Below are 20,482 nucleotides of genomic sequence, written 5' to 3' on the forward strand. Positions count from 1 at the left end.
TAATGTTAGTGAATTAAAGTTTAATTTTTGGCCTAGTGACACTCACTATTTCATTCTACCCCAGCATCCCATTTCAGGTGCTTTCTTCAGCTAAAAATGTCTTATGTACTCTTCCTAGAGTTTTCAAAATTACTATTGTTTTTCCTTTTAATGAAATTGTAGAAACTTAATTCACAGAAAAATAGATAGCTGTATATTGTTAGCACTGCAGTTAAACTGTCATTATACAGTTTAATCCTACATATGTTTATTCAAAGGTAAACTTTTAATTTTAAATTAAGATCATAGGATTACAGCTTTAAATAAAATACCAAGTTATAAAATCATACATACTGCATATCTATTTACTGATAAAGTAGTATGAATCTGTTGAATTTTTTTAACAATCTCTGCTCCAGAAAAGCAAAATACATTTTTCAAGTTAACCTTGAATTTAAAATCCGTTAACCTAGTCAAGTGAGTCATTATAAACAAAACTCAGTTGTGTCTCCAAATTTATTTTAGCATTTAAGAAAGTTCTTGTTCTCAAGTAGATTTTTAAATGGATAATGCTTGATAAAAAGGTTTAAAATAAGATTACAAGTTATTATATTAAGAATATATTCTTTTAAGTGCTAGGCAATAAACTGATTCAGTTTGATTAAAAACTTAACTCATCAGCTTTAATAATGATGAATCAAATGTGAAAACTAGTAGCTTTTATTGATAATACAACTATAGATCTCTTATAAAATTACATGGAATTGTAGTAGTGCACATGAAATTTTTTTTCTTTAAGAAAATAATCTATCTGTTATAATCACAACACATTGTTCTCTTAATTACTGTAAGTATATTTTCTTGCAATGAATTGGCTGTCTATAAATGATGGATCCACCGATGCAACTTTAGCAGCTATAAACGAATGAATGCAGTTTAAAACTGCTGTCAAATCCTGAAATTCTAGTTCCTGAAAGGAAAATAAGAAAAACAGAAAAGGTGAAATGAAAAGCATCAATAATATTTTTCCTACAGATTATTACGCTCTCTAATTTAACAAAAGATGGTTTTCTTTAATATATATCTTCTCACTTGAAAATATTATGTTAGTATTTTAATGCTCAAGCTAATTGATCTGATGTAGTGAGCACAATTTAATTTGTGCTGCTGCTGTGGTTTGAACTTATCAACTGTGAATCCAAGTGCAAAAGATGCTGAGAGAGGAAAACACACACAAACACATAGACTCTAAATTCTGCACTTTGCATATCTTGTTGAAAAATGCTCAGTATATTATTATACTATGCTAAGCTCCTTCTCTTTTTAACTGTGTGAATAAATGAAGGAAGAACATTCGTTGGAGATGTGTAACTAATGAAGAAATATCACCTTATATCACAAGTGCTGCCACTAAGTATCTCCTGAAGAAACAACTGAAATGAAATTTCTAAAATGAAGAAATGTTCTTTAAATTTGCCATTGGATTATCAAAAGAAAAGAAAAGTCAAAAGCATTTTGATAACTAGCAATATTTGGAATATTGGTGGCCATCACTAGATTTTGCTCAAAGCTATCTTCAAGATATGGTGAAGTTTCTCTGAGATGATACAGTTGAACAGTTTCAAAAGTAGCCAGACAGAGTTTTAATGAGGCCTTATTCATTCTTTGGAAGACTTTTTCTAAGCCCATTGTTTCCATTTTCTAAAATAATTCTGTTTTACTAGAAGTCACTATGGACTTCTTGGGACAAAATCTTAGTTTTATTCCATTGTTTTAATAACTTTCCTAATAGATTGTTGGCATGCTATGAATCTGACGAAGTATCCTCATTATGTTCTGAGGAGTTAATTATTTAAATATGGACTGAATGACCTAAGCCAAATCTTCATCAATGGATCCTTATCAAACTAGGGTGAGCTATTAAGAGGGTTCCAAAGAGTTTAGTTCTCACCCTAGTGCTCTTAAATAGGCTACCCTCAAGGGTGAAAAAAATACTGCGTTGTAATGCACAGCATTTTTAGGGGTGTTATTATTTTATTTATATAAGTATGAACTATAATTGTCAATCGATAATGAAAGCTTATTCCCTAATAACTGTTTAACTACTATATATGAAAACTTACTTAAGCTTCCTCTTAAGTCAACAAGATCCATTAAACTCAATTAATGTAGGACTTGCAATCTAAACTGAAATCTCACTGCAAAATAATCCTATTTATACTTGCTTGGGAATATTGGAAAGCTATGCTTCCCACAAAACCGACATGGAAAATGTTGATTAAAATTAAAGCAGGGAATAGACCATTCAACCCACTTATTGACCAGTCTGTTTGAAACGGTCTCAGCCCATATATACAGTGGGGCCTTACTTGTTAGGGGGAAAAAAAATCTGTTTTGACTGGAGGAGTTGTTGTTTTTTTAAACAAAAAACAAAACCCAAATGGGTGTGAATTTCTTTTCCTCAGCTTTTTTAAATCTCCTCCCTGACTACCTCCCTAACTCATCCAGATACAAGAAAATGTTTTTGGCTACCAGAAAATAGCACTTTTTCCTTAGGAGAGCCAGTCTGGTCTGGTGGTGAAGGCACCAAGCTAGAAAGACTGGAGACTGTGAAATCTAGTCCTGCCTTAGTTGTGAAAGGTGGCTGGGTGACTCTGTGCTAGTCACTCTCTCTCAGCCCAACCCACCTCTCAGGACGTGATTGTGGGGAAAACAGAAAGAGGAAGGTGGAACATTTTCTAAATCAATAAATGCGGGATAGCATTTCATAGAGAGTTTTAAAGTGAGCAATGAGAGCTGGACAACATATATACAATTAATAGATTTTCTATTCAATATTAAGCATGTGCAAATAATATTGAACATGTTTAAATTTTAATGCCACATGATGTTTACACTCCTGAAGCATTAATAGTTCATGTTTCACTTTTTCTTCTAGAATGTATTTATTGTTTTGTGTGTGTGTGTGTGTGTGTATTCTATGTAGAAGCTTCCTGATTCCAGATGGAAGGCTTATTTTATAAAATTAAAAAAACCCCAATAAAACAGAGAGAAAAAATCATGAGAGATCCTGAAGGACAAAACTGATTCCTCCCAAAACACTCCAAAGAAAAATTGATCAGGGCTAAGCAACCACTCTATCCCCAAGCATGGCAACTAAGATTTCAAAGATTTTGGGGGAAAAAAAAATCAGGGTAAGAGCTTCATGGATCTCCACGAGAGGTCAGAATAATGGACAAGGTCCAGGTCCTAAGTCCTGATAGATGACATTGTTTAACTGGAGGCACCTGGAGTGGCCTTACTGAGCAGGCAGACACAATGAGAGAAAGGTGGTCCCTCAGGTAGCCAAGCTCTCGTCACCTTGTTTCTAGTATCTCAGCCCCTCCTTCGACACACTCCATTTTCTCTTGTATTTCACTGAGGTAATCCTTTTCCCAGGAGTATGGGATTTAATTTTTCAGCCCATATTTATTAATGTATTGAAAATGGTTTCTCAGATTAGAAAGAAAAGGATCATAGTCTCAAAACATTTTTTCTTATGGACTATATATTAATCCAAATAATAAGATGACAAAGAATATGGTAGCCTTAATTTCTGTTAGGATGAAAAACAAATTAGGCAAGAAACTATCCCCTACTCCTACCCAGATAAAACTCCTAGAATTTGAGACAGAACTTATTTCAGACCACAGCAAGAATGCATTTCCTTGGTACAAGTATATCGGCCCTAATTAAAGGTTCTAACTTGCTGCATTAGTCATAGTCTTATCACTGCTCTTATTAATATTTTAATCACATTGTCAACTTCCTTCAAAACACAATCCACATCTCACAAAGAAACCCACACTGCTTAGAAGAATTAATCAGTGGAACGGCTTGCCTCCAGAAGGTTTGGGTACTCCAACACCGGAGGTGTTTAAGAAGAGGTTGTCTGAAATGGTATAGGGTTTCCTGCTTGGGCAGTGGGTTGGATTAGAAAATCTCCAACTCCGTTATTCTGCTTTTTGCCTGCCTCTCTTTTAACAGCTCCCTGAAAAACTCACCCCAGTATTGTCATCCCATAGAGATCTTTGGTTTATTTGTTTGTCCTAATCCAGGGGTAGGTAACCTTGGCTCTTTTATGACTCGTGGATTTCAACTCCCAGAATTCCTGAGCCAGCTGAGCAATGCTGGCTCAGGAATTCTGGGAGTTGAAGTCCACGAGTCATAAAAGAGCCAAGGTTGTCTATCCCTGTCCTAATCTAAGAGTATCATTTGTCTGAAGCTGAACTGAGAGTCCACAGTCTGTTTTTTCTTCTACAGGATCAGCCCACCAAGATCTTCTCACTGGGATATTGATTTCTCCCTCTATGATTTTACAACTTCACTCAAAGGTAGCATAATGTTCAGGAGTTAAGCTTTGTAAAACATTTCTTCCTTTGGGCATAGTTTCTGCTGTTTAATGGATTTTTTTTCACAGGACTCTTAACCGTGAAGTAAATATTATCTAATACTGTCGTAATAAAAGACTATTAAATATTATTTCCAAGGGAAATAGAAGCCTAGGAACGTTTCCAGGTTCTAAGAGAATCTGGGAACCTTTTGAGATTTTGTATTTGGGTATGCTGTCTACATGGCTGGAAGAAGAAATAAGAAACAGGTTTTGGTAGAGTCATTTGAAGGTGCTACATTGTCTCTTTTGTTCCTATAGTCTTACAACTTAAATGACCATTTTTTTTTTTACAAGAACATCTGCTTTGTTCTTCTGATATTTGCTAGCTTGTCCCCTCAAGGGGAATGAAGTTCACATTGTTTGATTTCATTATGTGTATCTCATTATTGGCTATACATTGCTATCCAGCAACTGCAAATCCCATCACAAACTTGGCCACTGTGACAGTACAAACTGCATTAATAATAAATGTTCAAATCCACCTTACTCCCTGCCCCATCCTAGCAGGTTTTGAACCCAAAAAAGAATATGAAAACTGGAAAACTCTGCCCATCAGATGGCTTAATCAACTTTTTCTTTGTTCTCCTGGTATCACCTTATAGTTACTGTGCCTATATTAGCACAATTTGTGCAACTAGAGAAAATTTCATATTACTTAGGAAAAAGTAAACATTTGTATAAATGTCAATAGGAAAACAATGGTTTGTGAGGTGGATTATGAAAGCTCAGTATAATGCACTAATATACCAGTTAGGTATGTCGGTAAATTGTAAAGCTGTTAAACCAGATATTCACTTGCGTAACATTTTGTTTACCTATAGACTGAAGGTCCATAGAACACTGACTGACTCTATGTACAAAAAATAAAAATGTGGCTTGTGGAAAATTTAAATTACTTTTTTTTTGTATGCTAGCCAGCCAACTATCTCTGATATTGAGCTAAAAAAAAAAAAAAAGACTGGAGCAGGAGAACAGAATGGCAATGGAGTGGAAAGGCAGGATCACCAGGAAATTAATGGCTTCGTCCCAACACCAACTCCACTTAATATCACTAAGAGCGGAAAATGAAGGGATGTATGCGTGTGCAAGTACAAACATGAGACTGTGTCGTTTATGTGTAAATAAGTGTACATGTTCCCAGCTAACAACTGATGTGACCATCCGGTCTGAAATCATCCAACGCCATTGAAGATAGAATAGTAATGAGCTGTTATAATTTGGACTGAAAATTTATGAATGCTTATATGTGTTTTGAATCACATGAATCATATTTACTTCTTTACAAAGGTGGTTTTTTTTGAGGCAGAAAGGAAGACAAGCGAGTGAAAAGCAACTGTGAGTACAGTGGATGAATTTTATAAACAGAAGTAATGTGATTAGGCAGAAAATCATACATAATTGATTTCTTTAAACAATTATAACTTATCCACCAACTCTTAATATTTGATTGAATAATATACATGCATGAATAGAAGTTGAAATGTCTGTCACACAGTAGCTCAGCTCAATACAATAAGATATAATAAATACAAGAACAATGCTGACTGATTATTGGTAATCCACCTTGTGTGGAAATAAAGAGAAATCACACTATAATATGAACTAGAACCCTAGAATATCTTGATATATTTTCTATTTATAGTATACATTCTTTATGCAGCAAAGTATGGTACTCACCTTTGTCTCAATTTGTTTTGTTTCAATATTCTGAAAAAGAAGTTTAACTCGAGTTTTTCCATCATCTGATGACCCCTTGAGCTGAGAAAATTTAAATCTCCAGAGAATCTTCTGCAAGGAAATGGAGAATTCTTAACATTTTGCCCATTGGAAGATTTGTGTACTTTGCCTATGGACACTAATTAGGAATCAATGTGTAAACAAGATCATCCTTGCAAAAACTTCAACTCTATGGCTTCTCAAAAAAGATTATTTTGATGATGGGTTATGATCATGCACTTGCTGCAGTCAAACAATGTACTAGAGCAGTGGTTCTCAACCTGTGGGTCGGGACCCCATTTGGGGTCGAACGGCCATTTCATGGGGGTCGCCAAACCATGCTGTCCACCATTTTGTTCCCTTTTCCCTAGCTATCCTACTCCCTCTTATTGGTGGCCACACCCACTTGGGGGTCACCACAACATGGGGAACTGTATTATGGGGTCATGGCATTAGAAAGGTTGAGAACCACTGTACTAGAGCCTGGAAAGGCCAATTAGACCACGTCTGCCTTAGCCAGGAATATCTTTCTGAGTAATCAAAAACCTTTTCTCTCAAGCCAGCAAGGTATTTAAATCCATTAACATTCTTCACTCCAAAAAGAGCTAACATCAGGATGTTTTCATGCCCTCCCAACATCTCAAGGGCAAGTATAAATTTCCTAAAGAGCTAAGATTGTTCCCTTTGTGGAGAAGCAGCCACAGAACCCACAACCCACTTTGGGTTACATTGCAGCTTCGCTAAGGATAGCCAGGGCACACTTCATAAATCTTTATACATCCAGGCATTAATGATTAAATTTCCTCCTATTAGGCCAGTATGTTTCTATTTCCTTGAATGGGGTAAAATTTGGTTATTGTATTTGCAACATATGATAGGTCTTGTTGATTATTTATTTTTGAAATATGTAGGCTGCCCAGCTTGAGCTCTTCAGCTCTGGATAGCTTACTACTCAATTATTCTAATGAAAATCAATTTAAAACACTTACTAGGTAATCAGGAACTCAGAATAATCTCCCTCCTCTAAACAGAAACTCCAGTCATCTTAGTTATAATTATATCTTCATATTTTATTTTATCAGAAACTGTTCAATTAATGTGTTGACTTTCACAATTTTAGTCAATGAGCATAATAAAGAACTACTACAACACGCTGGTATTCACCTGCATTACACAACATCGTCCCTGCTAAGGTACAGCTGGCCTCAGTTTAATTTGAATAAGAGCAATGGCTATGCTTTGTATATTCTCGGGAATAATTTGCTATAAATATTTATATGGTATATATTATAAACTAAGCAGTCTGACATATTTATTTTTATAGTACTAAATAAAGTATACATTCATAGTAGCTCCATCACTTCTTTACTTTTCCTCCTGTTTTAATGGATTTCTAGATCTGAAGTTCTGTTTTTTATATTCATGAAAGAATATGAGCTTGCTTGCTGTGGTCCAGCATTTCATAGACTTGTCTAATAAATTGATTTAGTCAGAGAGAATTTTATTGACTAAACGTATTGTAATACATTGAGAAACGTATTAAAGAGGTAATTATTTTTTTGTGAATGAAAGTGAATTAACTAATTTGATATAAGTCAAGTGTTCTCCCTTTAAACTAAATTTGCAGTCTTTAAATCCAATGCACTGCTGTGGTCCAGCATTTCATAGACTTGTCTAATAAATTGATTTAGTCAGAGAGAATTTTATTGACTAAACGTATTGTAATACATTGAGAAACGTATTAAAGAGGTAATTATTTTTTTGTGAATGAAAGTGAATTAACTAATTTGATATAAGTCAAGTGTTCTCCCTTTAAACTAAATTTGCAGTCTTTAAATCCAATGCACTGTTTAAATATAGCTTATTTGATATATAATATTTCCAATAGCTCTTTAAATGTAGTGTTATACATTTATTATCTTTCAAATGATTTTTTTACCATATTCATGTTGCAAAACACTCAGTCTGATTTATCGTTCAAACATTTTAGAACTTTCTTCACTATGCAATTGTTCAATATCGTGTTCTTTCTAGAGATGCATTTTAATCAACACATTGAGCTGTTCTGGTGAGTGGGGAAAGTTTTGAAGGCAGATGGGAAGAACTGTGTCCAAAAGAGGGGAAGGAAAGAAGACTGTTTCCCTCTCTTATTATGCTTTCTCTGTGAGAAACAAGCATGTGTCAGGTAGACATTTTCCAATTCTCAAGGTAATTCAAAGGAGCAGCAGGACCATAGATTCTGAAGAACCAAGTTTTTCCCAATCTATCCACAGAGTGCCCTTCTCTTTACTCAATCAAAGCACGGCTCAGTTTCTAATCTTCCACCCTTTGAAATATGAAAACTGGAATTTTTCCCACACCAGAAATTGACATTCATATTTCCTAAAGTAACAGCATAACATATATTTTATTTTCTGATACTACTTACCTTTGTTTTATTGTCAAAACATGTGAATCCCACAGCAAAATCTAAGGTGAAACACAGGCTTTGTCCTTGCCAGGAACACATATAGGTTTTAGACTAGAGAAAGGATGAAATGTATATTTGTTAACTCTCAACTCATTTGAAGTGAAACACTGATTATAAACCGTAAGAGCTGTAATTTTTTTTATATACTTACTTAGAAGTTTAGTAATAACACATTGCAGTTGAATAGATGGGGTCAGAATCCATGTAAAATCAGTCAAAAAGGGAGTGAGTGCTCCCTTCTACATCTGAAACATTTCTAATATTCAAGATTTTTCACATACTTTTGGGGGATTATTCAATTTATCACATATTTCATATATAATAATTCCCTTCTCACCGCTATGGGTGGTCTCTATGTTCCCTAATCTCAGGTTCCTCTATCAGAAGCCTGGGAGTTTGAAAGTTTTGTGTAGTATCTTAGCTGCTCCTAACAATGAACTCTTCTGGACAAGCCGCTCTGAGGCCATTCCTGGGAGCTGTTGGAGCTACTCTCCCAGCTTAAGAGTCACAGCCCCGAATGCTCCTGTCATCACTGGGATCAATTTTTCTTTACTTTCCCATGCTCTCCAGTTCCTCCTCCGGCCCTGATCTCTCCAGCTTCTCATACCCCTTTTTTTATGAAGTTGCCGTTATTTGGCATTACTACATCTTTCAATCACTGCTGTCTTCTGGTCCTTGTCTGTTACCGTGATGTCTAGTTCTTTGGCCAGTACCTATCTGTCCATCTGGATCTAGAAATTCCAGAGGATCTTCACTCGCTTATTCTCTATGATCTTCTCTGGAATCTCCTAGTGCAGTGGTTCTCAACCTGCATTTCACGGGGGTCGCCAAACAAGGCTGTCCGCCATTTTTTCCCCCTTTTCTTTGGCCACGCCCCTGGCACCCGGTGATGTATAAGTTGTTGGGGGTCACCACAACATGGGGAACTGTATTATGGGGTTGCAGCATTAGAAAGGTTGAGAACCACTGTCCTAGTGGGACTTGGGAAGGTACGGCCCAGACTCAGATATTTTATGGCTCCCAGGCTGGATCTGGCCTTTTGGCTGTCCTTGTCAGGCCCGTCTGTGGTCAATCAGAAATGACAAATCAGATGTAAATAAGCATGCAGCAGGGGGCAAGAGAGGAAGCTGAGATGGGCTCAGCTCTGCACAGTCATTGTGTGCTCCTTCGGTTGCCTGGTGGCTACGAGAGGGCAAAGAGAGAGAAAGCAGTTTTTTTTCCCCTGCACAGTGTTCACCCTTTCCCTGGAGCAGCCTGAGGAGCTGAAGTGATGGAGTTTGAGAACATCAGATCAGTTTCAGCCCTTCACAACAGCCCCAGTTTCTCATGTGGCCCCTTGGCAAAATTGTCCACTTCACTCAACAAATGTCTCACTTAGCAACAGAAATGTTGGGCTCACTTGTGGTTGTAAGTTGAGGACTACCTACTGTATATTTGGTTACGCTGTTCAGTGTATGCTGTTCCTGCTGCATCTTACACCCTGCCATTATGTGCTGGATTGTCTCTGAGGCCTCTCTGCATAGAAAGCCCTCAGGTCCTGTCGCCTGTGGACTTAAGCTGCTGAATTCAAATGAATTTGAATGAAGTAATTCAAATATAAATTCTCAGCTTACTTTTTAACACCCTACCTGAGCTATGAATCTGAGATGAACAAATGTCAGTACAGTCCAGTGTCAATGTATAATTATATGTCACATCTATATTATGTGCCATTACACATATTAATACTTAAGTGTGAACGAACAGATTAAAAATGTGAATATCTTTCTTTTTTTCTTTTGGGGTTAAATTCACTGAGATATTAATAGCTCTGAATGCTTCATTTTTTTTTTACAAACTATTCCTGGACAAATTTATTCCAAATGTAATTGAGTTGACAATCACTAATTTTAGTAACCAGAAGAAACTTTTTAACACATCATTTAAAAAAAGAAATAGTATTTTAAAAGCTGTAAAATGCTGCAAAACTTGCAAGAAAATTTACATTTTGATCTACGTGCATATTTACTGTTCTTGTTTTCTTACCCACAGTATCTTTAATAATAAATGTTTGTTCATATATGATGAGTAGCATCTGGAGAAATGGAGGTTGATAACAGTTTTCAATTTGAAATATGAAAATGTTTGTCTTGAATAAATTGTATGTTTCGGGCTAAATATCTATGCAGGCATTATTTAAAGTGGACCAATAACATGTGAATTGGGACAACTTTGAATTAAGTAGACAAGTATTAAACATTCTCAGTTTGCAAATACTTTTGTAATACCATATTTTCCGGCGTATAAGATGACTCGGCGTATAAGACGACCCCCGACTTCGGCACCAATTTCAACGCTTTAGAAAGTCGTCTTATACGCCGGAAAGTACGGTAACATTTGGGCAGCGAGCTTTATAAATATAACTGATCATGATAATTGGTTTTCCTTGCAGCATGAATCCTAATAACAAGGTCCTTTTTTTACACATGTTTGCACAGAAAAGGATTATACCTTTGGAAATAGGCACAGAACATGGAGGCAAAAGAATTTTTTAACCTTTAAAAAAATACCCTGCATGTGCAGATTTGGGGCCACAAATTTAAGTCATATAGTGGCTTGAAACAAGTACAATTTTTTATGTATGTGCATAATTGCAAGCAAATATCAGAAAAGCAGCTCCATGTGCTGTACACAGACTATAATAACATTTAGACCTAAGTCAAAAGAAGCAATGGCAAATGTGCCTTAGGAAAACATTTAAGTACTACAAATATAGCAGTCATACTCTAATGATAATTATGTTGCTTAATATTTCTTGTACTTTGTGTGACTGCATAAATGTTAGGCTAAAGGCAAGGTCTACAGGAGTGCTTATAAACATTTTCTCTAGTGAATTTCTACCCTGCTTTGTGAGTCCAGATTATTTATTTTGGTTACAGGTGCAAAATATCAAATATTCATATTCATATATTCAGTTTTGAGACTAGTGAAAATAAAAATGTACGAACACTATACTTTTATTAGATTTTCAAGCACCATCTTGGTTTCCTCTCTCTGGTAGTTGATATACACATCTCTGCATATGACTCATAAAATTCTGCATGCAGGCTTTATTATTTATGTAGATAAACACATCAATATATATTCCTTTTTTCTTCTTCTTCAGAACATACATATTTCTTTGCATTCTTTTTCTTCTTCAGAACATACATATTTCTTTGCATTCTAAGCTCTGCGAACATCAGAAATACTGGGGTGTGACAGAATTCAAGTTTTTAATATTTAGGTGCCAAATAAGATCCAGAAGCTTTGCCTTTGGAAATATATTTGCAATAATTATGGATTTAAGGAACGGCTTTAAAACTATGCAGCAGATCCAGAGACCAACACTCTTGATCTAGCTCTAGCTGATCCAAAATATATCATAATTATGAAATGAGTATTTATTGTATACCTCCGTAAACAAAATCAGAATTTGTTCTTCACAGTACTCCTCAGAATGTGTAGAAAACTGTGAAACATGCATCCTTGTCCTATATGACTTCCTTTTGTGCATTTTAAAATACAAATGTGCGATTGTCATTAGCAAGGTACTATTATTGCTTTAAAAATATCAGTCACATATAAGCAGAGCTGCATACTGTATCTGTTTCATTGCAGCAAGATTACAAAAATTATACTGCATGACTAGCTATCCACAGGATCCGATGCTTAATCCAAAATGATGAAAGTGGTTTTGTGCAAAGCTCTGTTCCTTTCATATGTGCAGCCAGCACTGTGGCAGCAAAACACAGCTTTCCTCCTCCTCCTCCCCCCCATGAGAATAAAAAGATTAACGAAGAAGATTTTTGGACAGAAAGAAACTAAGTTAAGATCAATTTAAAAATATACCTATTGCTGGAGAAAACCAATTACTCTCTAAATCTATCCACATACTGCCACTCTCTAATAATTGCTTGCCATAATATATTGAGTAAAATTGTGCTATTTTAGTGCATGCACCTGCCTCTGTATATGAATATTGAAGAAGGAAAATAAACTACTGAATCAAACTATATGCCTAAACTTTTTTAAAAATAATTGAAATTATATAAAACCTTGCAGAGTACAAGACAGAACCGATCAAATTTGCACATCCTTCCAGAGGTGGCTCATTAGCCCTTGAGAACCAGTTGATTTCTTTCCAGACATTCCTTGATTGACTCTGAAAGATTTTCTCTACCTTGTTCACTGAAGCTTTTTGATTAATAAACTACAAATACTATCATATTTGGATAGTAAAAATCCAAATAACCAATAGATGGCAACAAAGAAATGGAAAACTCTTCCTTGCTGCTATATAGATTTTGGCAACCTAGACAGAGAAGCTCTAATCCGATACATGTTGTTCAAAGAACTATTAAGAGCAGCTTTATCAGAATGCCTACTTGATCACATTGAAATCGTTTTCAAATCCTTTTTTTCTGTTCTTATTGGTTTTGACTCAGGCAGCTTTCTAAAACTAACATGACTGAAGCAGGTATCCTTATTTAAGTTTTCCTATGAAAGCATCATGACTGTAATTAGCAATATGCAGCATCAAACCAAGCACTTAAATAAAATAAGGATAAAAATGGAAGTATATTAAGATATTTTTTTCTTCCTATTGCATATCTTTTATCATTACTTTGGTTGCTTCTTTATGCAATAATTTCAGCCCAAATGTTGGTGAGTAAGTAGCAATGTAGTGTACAGGTGGTCCTTGATTTACAACAGTTCATTTAGTGATCGTTCAAAGTTACAATGGCCGTCCCTGAAAAAACTTGACTTACGATTGTTTTTCACATTTACGACCACTGCTGTATCCCTATAGTCATGTGATCAAAATTCAGATGCTTAGCAACTGGCATGTATTTATGACAGTTGCAGTGATCTCCTTTCTCAACCTTCTGACAAGCAAAGTCAATGGGAAGCCAGGTTCACTTAACAACCGCGTTACTAACTGAACAACTGCAGTGATTCATTTAACAATTAGGGCAAGAAAGGTCATAAAATGGGACAAAACTCAACTGTCTTGCTTAGCAACAAAAGGTTTGGGCTCAATTATAGTTGTAACTCGAGGTCTACTGTATCTTATTGCCTTCTGGGGCACATTTATAATTACCTCTCTAATTACTGTACGTGGATCCTCCCACTTTCTCCATTGTGTGATATTTTGCCTCTTAATGTCTAAATACATATTAGGGGAAGCAACGCATCAGATTTAATAGGTTTTACAAAAGGTCACCCTCAGACAGTCCAAAAGAAGCATATGATTACTGTAGCTTCCTGTGTTCAGAACTGGAATGACACACGTGTGTCATCTTACAATGAAACAAAAGAAGAATCAGGTACTGAGTCTTTGGCAGTGTATTCCTTTTGGGATCTATTTATTCAAATTCATATGGTAGCAGCTTCCTGTAAATAGCTATCTGATCATTAGCATTCCTTGCTTTTTTTCTTATGTCAGAATACACAGCTGGAGGCAGTAGAGATATTTAATTAATTAATTAATTAATTAATTAATCCTTGTATTAGCTGCCTTAATCACTGCAAAGAACTAGATGGTGTACAAAGATAGAGAAACTATTTAAAATAGGCCAATTCTAGCCAGGAGAGGGTAGTTTGGCATAAAGGCTAAAGGCATTGGACTAGAAGTTAAGGAATTACGAGTTTTCATCCTGCCTTAGTCATGCAAGTCAGCTAGCTTTGGGCCAGTCACATTTTTTCTTAGTTTTAAGAAGTCAAAATCATTTCTGAAAGTGTTCAATGGCATGGACTTGTCTAGCTGGTTGCCAGGAATCAAGAGTGACTTGAAAACATTATTTTACAAATCTAGCCAACAATTAAGTAAAACACAAACTATCCACCTCAGAGAAATGGCAATAAAAGTAATAGACGCCAAGTGGGATCACAAGTCACTCTGCCCCTGGGCTTTTGAAAAAAAAAAACTAGGTCTTGTTGACTGTCAAAATTGGGGCCATACAAACTTCAGAGGAATGCTATCCTCGAAGGCAGAGGCAGACATGTCTTCAGGATTTCGAAGGATTTGAAATTGCTTAGCCAATCAATCCTGCCGGTAAACTGATGAGCAAAAATAGTCATAGAAAGTTGGCTGTAAGTATCTAGGTTTCAAGTTATGAACCCCGTTATAAGTGACAACCAGCACTTTAAATTGCACTAGGAGTCCAACTGAAAACTACTGCAGTGACATCACTAATTAGTGGTGTCACGTGGATGAAAAAAAGATACAACCATAACAATTTGTGTTGCTGCATGGTGGAGCTGCTGGCTCTTCCAAGTGGAAGCAGGTAGTAGAACCTGTTGCAACAGTCCAAATAAAATAACCAAGGCATAAAAGGGACATACCAACTCAAAAATGAGTGCAGTTGACAGGCTAGATGTATCTACACAAAGATCTTCCTGGACACAGCTGAAGTGCTCATCAAAGAAGAGCCAGTAGATCAGGAAGATTTCACCAAATTACACACGTTAGATCTGGGGTAACTCAACTGAGCTAAAAACTAGTACTGGAAATTCTTTGGAAATTAATGACCCTTGTATCCCAAGCCACTCAGCCTGCTAGGTTGCTAGGCCTTCCTGACCAGACCCAAGAGCCTCCAGGATTTAGGAAAGGATCTTGACAGCATTGCCTGTTCAGATCAGGGTTAAGATGTATCCTGACAGACTAGGGATTATGCAATGGCCTCAAGGTTAAAGCTCTCTCCCTGCCCCCCCTCCCCATGGACCAGGCTCAGTGTTATACAGACACCAAAAGCTTTGCACTTAATTAAAACACCCAGATGCAGGCACATCTGCCTTATAGTTGTAAAAATATAAAAGCACAAAAGCATCAAGTAATGAAGGAGGAGGTTGTTGGCTGGAATTGTTTTTATATAGCATGGATTCATGATCTTGTGTGTATCAAAAAGGAGAAATCTGCAGCTGGACACCCAGCGGGAACAAGCAGGACCCAAAAGAGAGATTTACTGAATGAATTGTAGTTTTTGAACAACAGACCCGATGTCAGTGTAGATAACTTGACAAAAATGCTGGAATCCAAGAAGCCCAGAAAAGAGTTATTTTCCTTTCTTTCCATTCTCCTCTTGAGAATGTCAGCAAGCTCTAAAATAAAATCACAGAAAGTAGTTGCATAAGTGAGCGAGGGACTGAGTGAAACAGGTAAGCTCTATTTGAAACTCTTTGCAAGGAACTGTAAATTGACAATTTGTTAAGCATAGGTGACTGTATATATTAATTGTCACTGTAAATAGAGAACTGTATATGGAAAGTTCCTCATCCTCCACCTTCAATGATATTGATTGATGCACGATCCAAGCTAACAGATGACTTCAACCAAGGGCCTCGTGTTCACGTTGAATAGCGGCAGAGAGAGTTCTAAGCCTGAAAAACCTCACAAAGCAAGATGTCAGGCTTCATGTTTTCCATTGACTGAGTGGAATAGAAACCAGAGAAAGGAGGAGCACCAATGAAGCATATTGGCACCGACTCCCAACTTTTGGACACGGTTCAAAATAAAACTACAATCAATAGTATTAACAGCTGGTTGAGAGCAAATAGGACCAAGAAAGTCACACCAACTCTATTCCGCTGCTGCCAGAGTTAAACCACATACCATTACCCCAGCTGATTTGAAGTGAATATTAAGTACCAATTAAAGGAGATGAGCAGGGGTTTAAAATTAGAGGAAGGAACTTCAGTAACTGCATGTATGCTAATGGCACCATTCTGATAGCTGAAAATGCGAATAATTTGCAAGCTCTGGTAATGAAAGGAGTATAATGAAAACAATGTTTTTTCCTTCTGTTCAATCAGGTCTGATTCTTGGAGACTTTGGGCAAGTTTTTTGGGCAAGTTTTTTTCAGAAGTGGTTTGCCATTGCCTCCTTCCTAGGGCTGAGAGAGAGTGGTTGGCCCAAAGTCATCCATCTGGCTTTGTGCCTAAAGCGGGACATGGTCTCCTGGTTTCTAGCTTGCTGCCTCAACAACTACACCAAAATGGCTCTCTTAATGAAAGCACAGGCTAAGGTTAAATATAAAGAAAACAAAACAACAGGTACAGCAACCAAACTAAAATTTGGCAATGAAGATTCTGCAGTAGTGAACAGTTTCTACCTTTTAGGATCAGTTATTAAACAATGAAGCAATAAGCAGAAAAGAAATAAACTGCAGACTAATACTTGGTAATATAGCAGTGAAGGCTTTGAGAAAGATACTCAGACATTAGGTTGTATCCTTATGTACAAAGATGAGAATCATGTAGGCAGTGGGTTTTTTTCTATGTGGAAGCGAAAGCTGCACTTTGAACAAGGAGGATTGAAAAAACACTGATGCTTTTGAACTCTGGTGTTGGAGAAGACACCTGAGAATACCATGGATAGCCAAGAAAACAGACAAATGGATCACAGAATAAATCTTACTTGAGGCACAAATGTTCAAAATATCAAAGTTTTTGGACATATTATATGAAGAGTTAGCTCTCTGAAGAAGTGGGAAATGTGAAAGGAAAGGGGAAAAAAAGAGAATTGTCATCAACAAGGGCTTACAGCAGAGAAGACTACACTATTTTAAGATCTGAAGGACTTGGTACAGGTTAGATCATCCTGCAAAAAAAAATCTATGGTATGTAACTGCTAAGAGCTGAAACTGACTTACTGGAACACAATCATAATCTTAATATGTTTTGGAATTCTTTGATTACACTATATCATTCCTACATGTTATATTCTAGATATTGGTAGAAAATGCCCTGTTTTCCATTTCAATATAGCTGAAATATTTTGTGTTGCATCCATTCTCACTATATATTTTAATGTATTATTGATCTTGTAACTGATGAAAAATCCAAATAAATTGCAAATTACCAAACAAATAAATTTTGAAACATAAGATGTGTGCTACAACTGTGTAACTCACAGTACTAGGGGCTTCTAAAATTAGAGTGGAAGCAAACTGGATTTCATAATGGAGAAAGAAATGATTGAGAAACCTGAATTTGTAATACACTCCTATGCATAATGAAAACAATCTAAACCTTAATTGTGTAATTAAAGTTGTTCTTCTAGGAACAAACAGATCATTATCTTCTAATGATCACATAAATCTGGTCTTATTTAACTGCTATTCATATCTCACTGAGTTTACAGAACCTATTACGCAGTTTTATTTTCTTTGGTTTTTCCAGGAAGATAGTTAAATATCTTTTCCCCCAAAAGCAAAATATGTAACCTTGCCTGCATTTATCATTTGCTATCACTATTATGAATTTAAAATTGGAAGCATCAACATTTTGACAAGGATATAACAAGATATCAGCTTATGCAGAATTTAGTGTTGTGTGATATAGTGACATTGATTAACTGACATGATCAAAACAATTTTGGTAAATCTCAGAGTATGTCTTCACAGTTAAATATGCAAAGAGTTCAATTGTGATTATCATATAACAGGGTGTGCTTGATTTCCCTATAAAGATCTGATATTAAATGACCATCTAGTAGTCATACTGCATAAAAAATGAATGCTGAATTAGATCAATTATAGGCAGGATCATATTTGATATTTTTAATTTGATTTACTTTAGGAGATCTTACTTTAAACTTTAGGAGTTTAAACTTTACGATTCTAAGCTTTTATTTGTTGATATCAGCTAAACATAATTAATACCATTGCCTAATTCTAAGGGAGAGTTAGAGAGGGTTTAGAAATAGCTGTCAGTGATACAGATTTATAGATACAGGTAGTCCTTGCTTTGCGACTGGTCACTTAGTGGCTATTCAAAATTACAGCAGACCCACTAAAAGCTACTTATGGCCTGGTTTCAAAGATATGGCCACTGCAGTGCCCCTACAGTTATGTGAACAAAATTTAGGTGCTCGGCAATCTGCCTACACTTATGACCAACTGCAGATATGCCTCAGCAGCCACCATGGCTTTCTTTCCCCCATCATTGCAGCTGCTCCCAAAATGGCGCCTTTTTCTGGGGACAGAACCACGTAGCTGACAGGGAGGCTGAAGGGTAGAGAGGCCTGCTCTCCTTCCTCAACACAATCTTTGGAGCTTCCAGAAGGACATCTTCAGAAATTAAGTGACCAACGGGTGATGGCAGGTGGGGAGGAAGGTATGGGAAGGTATATGTGTAGTTGTTTAGTGGCCGTTCGAGGTTACAATGGCAGTGAAATGGCACTGAAAAAATGACTTATGACAGTTTTTCACACTTATGATCATTGCAGCATCCCAATGGTCATGTGATCAAAATTAAGATGCTTGCTCAAGGTCGCTTGCAAACCACCTTCAAATGATGATTTCACGTTATGGAGAGGAATTGAATTCAAAGTATAGTGTGTAAGATGTATCACAGTAGAGCACTGCATCCACATGAATGATTAGAAAAGATGAGAAAAACTGTAGTTTTGTGTTCCTTGGTATTATGCCATATCTAACTTCTAGAGTGGAAAAATTGTCCCACACAATTTCCTGCACTCTTTTTTTACTGCTAGCCAAAGCTTATCATACTTTCCTGAGCCCCACTCTCCTCCACCTGATACCACAAACACAGTCTGCAAATTGCATTTTTTCAGATTATTGCAGCATATGTAATAAAAAAAATATTATCAGAGAAAAGGAAAATTTGTGCTTCATTATTTCCAGATGATACTGTTCTTATTTCACATACCAGACTGAAACATTAATTTGAGGCTGTAGTCAAATATTGGCAAGATAATCAAGCATGCTAAAACTAGATTTTTGGTTTTTGATAAAAAAAATCAAAAAGTATAGCAGGAAAATTCAACATCATATGATAAGTCAAGAATCTTTATTCAGTCATGCTCAGTCATAGTTTTGCTTTGATATTTTAATAAAAAGAGGTGGCGTGGCGGTAGAGATTTTATTTTACTGTAGCAATACACGTTTTTAATGCACAAAAATCTCATCTTAAATCTTCTATGGAACTTCAGTTTGGATTACTGTTGCCAGCAATAACACAACCCAATTGCAAGTTCTTAAGAGTTCTTTTAAAGGTTCCAAGTTATGTTCCCAATTCTGATATTCTTGTGGAAATTGGGCCATGCCCTGTGAAAATAAAAGGCTGGCAAAGTACAATTATATTTTGGTTTCCGTGATAGTTTTTCAAAAACAAAGAATGATTGCTACCTGACATCCCAAATTATTTTTATGTAGATATGTAGTTCAAACTGGTGTCCCAAAAGATTGATCAAACTGGTATTAATCTTGATTCTTTGTTTTCCAGAGCATGACACTGAAATTTTATTGTAATACACAAATATTATTTGACAACTCAGTGCAGGAGTTAATGGGAAACACCAAAGTTCCATGTTCAGCCTTGACCTTTAGAAGCAATTTCAATTATACTTTTTGGCTCCCTATATACTGTAGCAGTTTAGATTTAAAGAAATGTACAATAGCTTCTTTCTTATTGTCAAACATGTTATATAGTAACTTTCAAAAGATTCCCATGTCTAAAAGATTTTATCCCTGTAATTGACCTTGAACCCATGGATCATGTGTTATTATGTTGTGAATTTTACAATGGATCTTAAACAAGCTCTTTATTAATAAAGGTTTTATGTAATATTTATCAATTTATTTTATCTGTTAAACTATTTTGCCATTGGCCAAACATATAAATATATTTGTAATTTGGGTCTTTTGGTTAATAATAATAAAGTTGAAAACTGAGAAAAATAGTTTTAATCATTAATAATAGTTTAAGAGTGGACATTGAAATACTTCAAAACAGTACAAGAGAAGAAAAAGAACTAGAGAAAATCACAAAATACAAAGACTTGCAAATAGTATGACTGGGCAAAATAAAGCAAAGATAGTACCAATCGTAATAGATACCTT

General features: G+C 35.9%; 1 protein-coding gene across 6 annotated transcripts in view; it reads right to left on the bottom strand.

The window, feature by feature from the left end:
- Positions 1 to 620: 620 nt before the first annotated feature.
- Positions 621 to 20,482, bottom strand: part of SNTG2 (syntrophin gamma 2) — a 173,342-nt gene continuing 153,480 nt past the window's right edge. For all 6 annotated transcript variants that reach the window (XM_039348073.1, XM_039348074.1, XM_039348071.1 and 3 more), the window contains 3 exons: positions 8,556 to 8,648; positions 6,089 to 6,199; positions 621 to 949 (listed from right to left, as the gene is read on the bottom strand). In XM_039348073.1, the coding sequence (XP_039204007.1) occupies positions 818 to 949; positions 6,089 to 6,199; positions 8,556 to 8,648 (336 nt within the window). In that variant the 3' untranslated portion in view covers positions 621 to 817. The remainder of the gene's footprint in view (positions 950 to 6,088; positions 6,200 to 8,555; positions 8,649 to 20,482) is intronic.

Source organism: Crotalus tigris, unplaced genomic scaffold (genome assembly GCF_016545835.1).
Source record: "Crotalus tigris isolate CLP2741 ecotype Arizona unplaced genomic scaffold, ASM1654583v1 scf7180000018117.651136, whole genome shotgun sequence".
Lineage (NCBI taxonomy): Eukaryota > Metazoa > Chordata > Lepidosauria > Squamata > Viperidae > Crotalus > Crotalus tigris.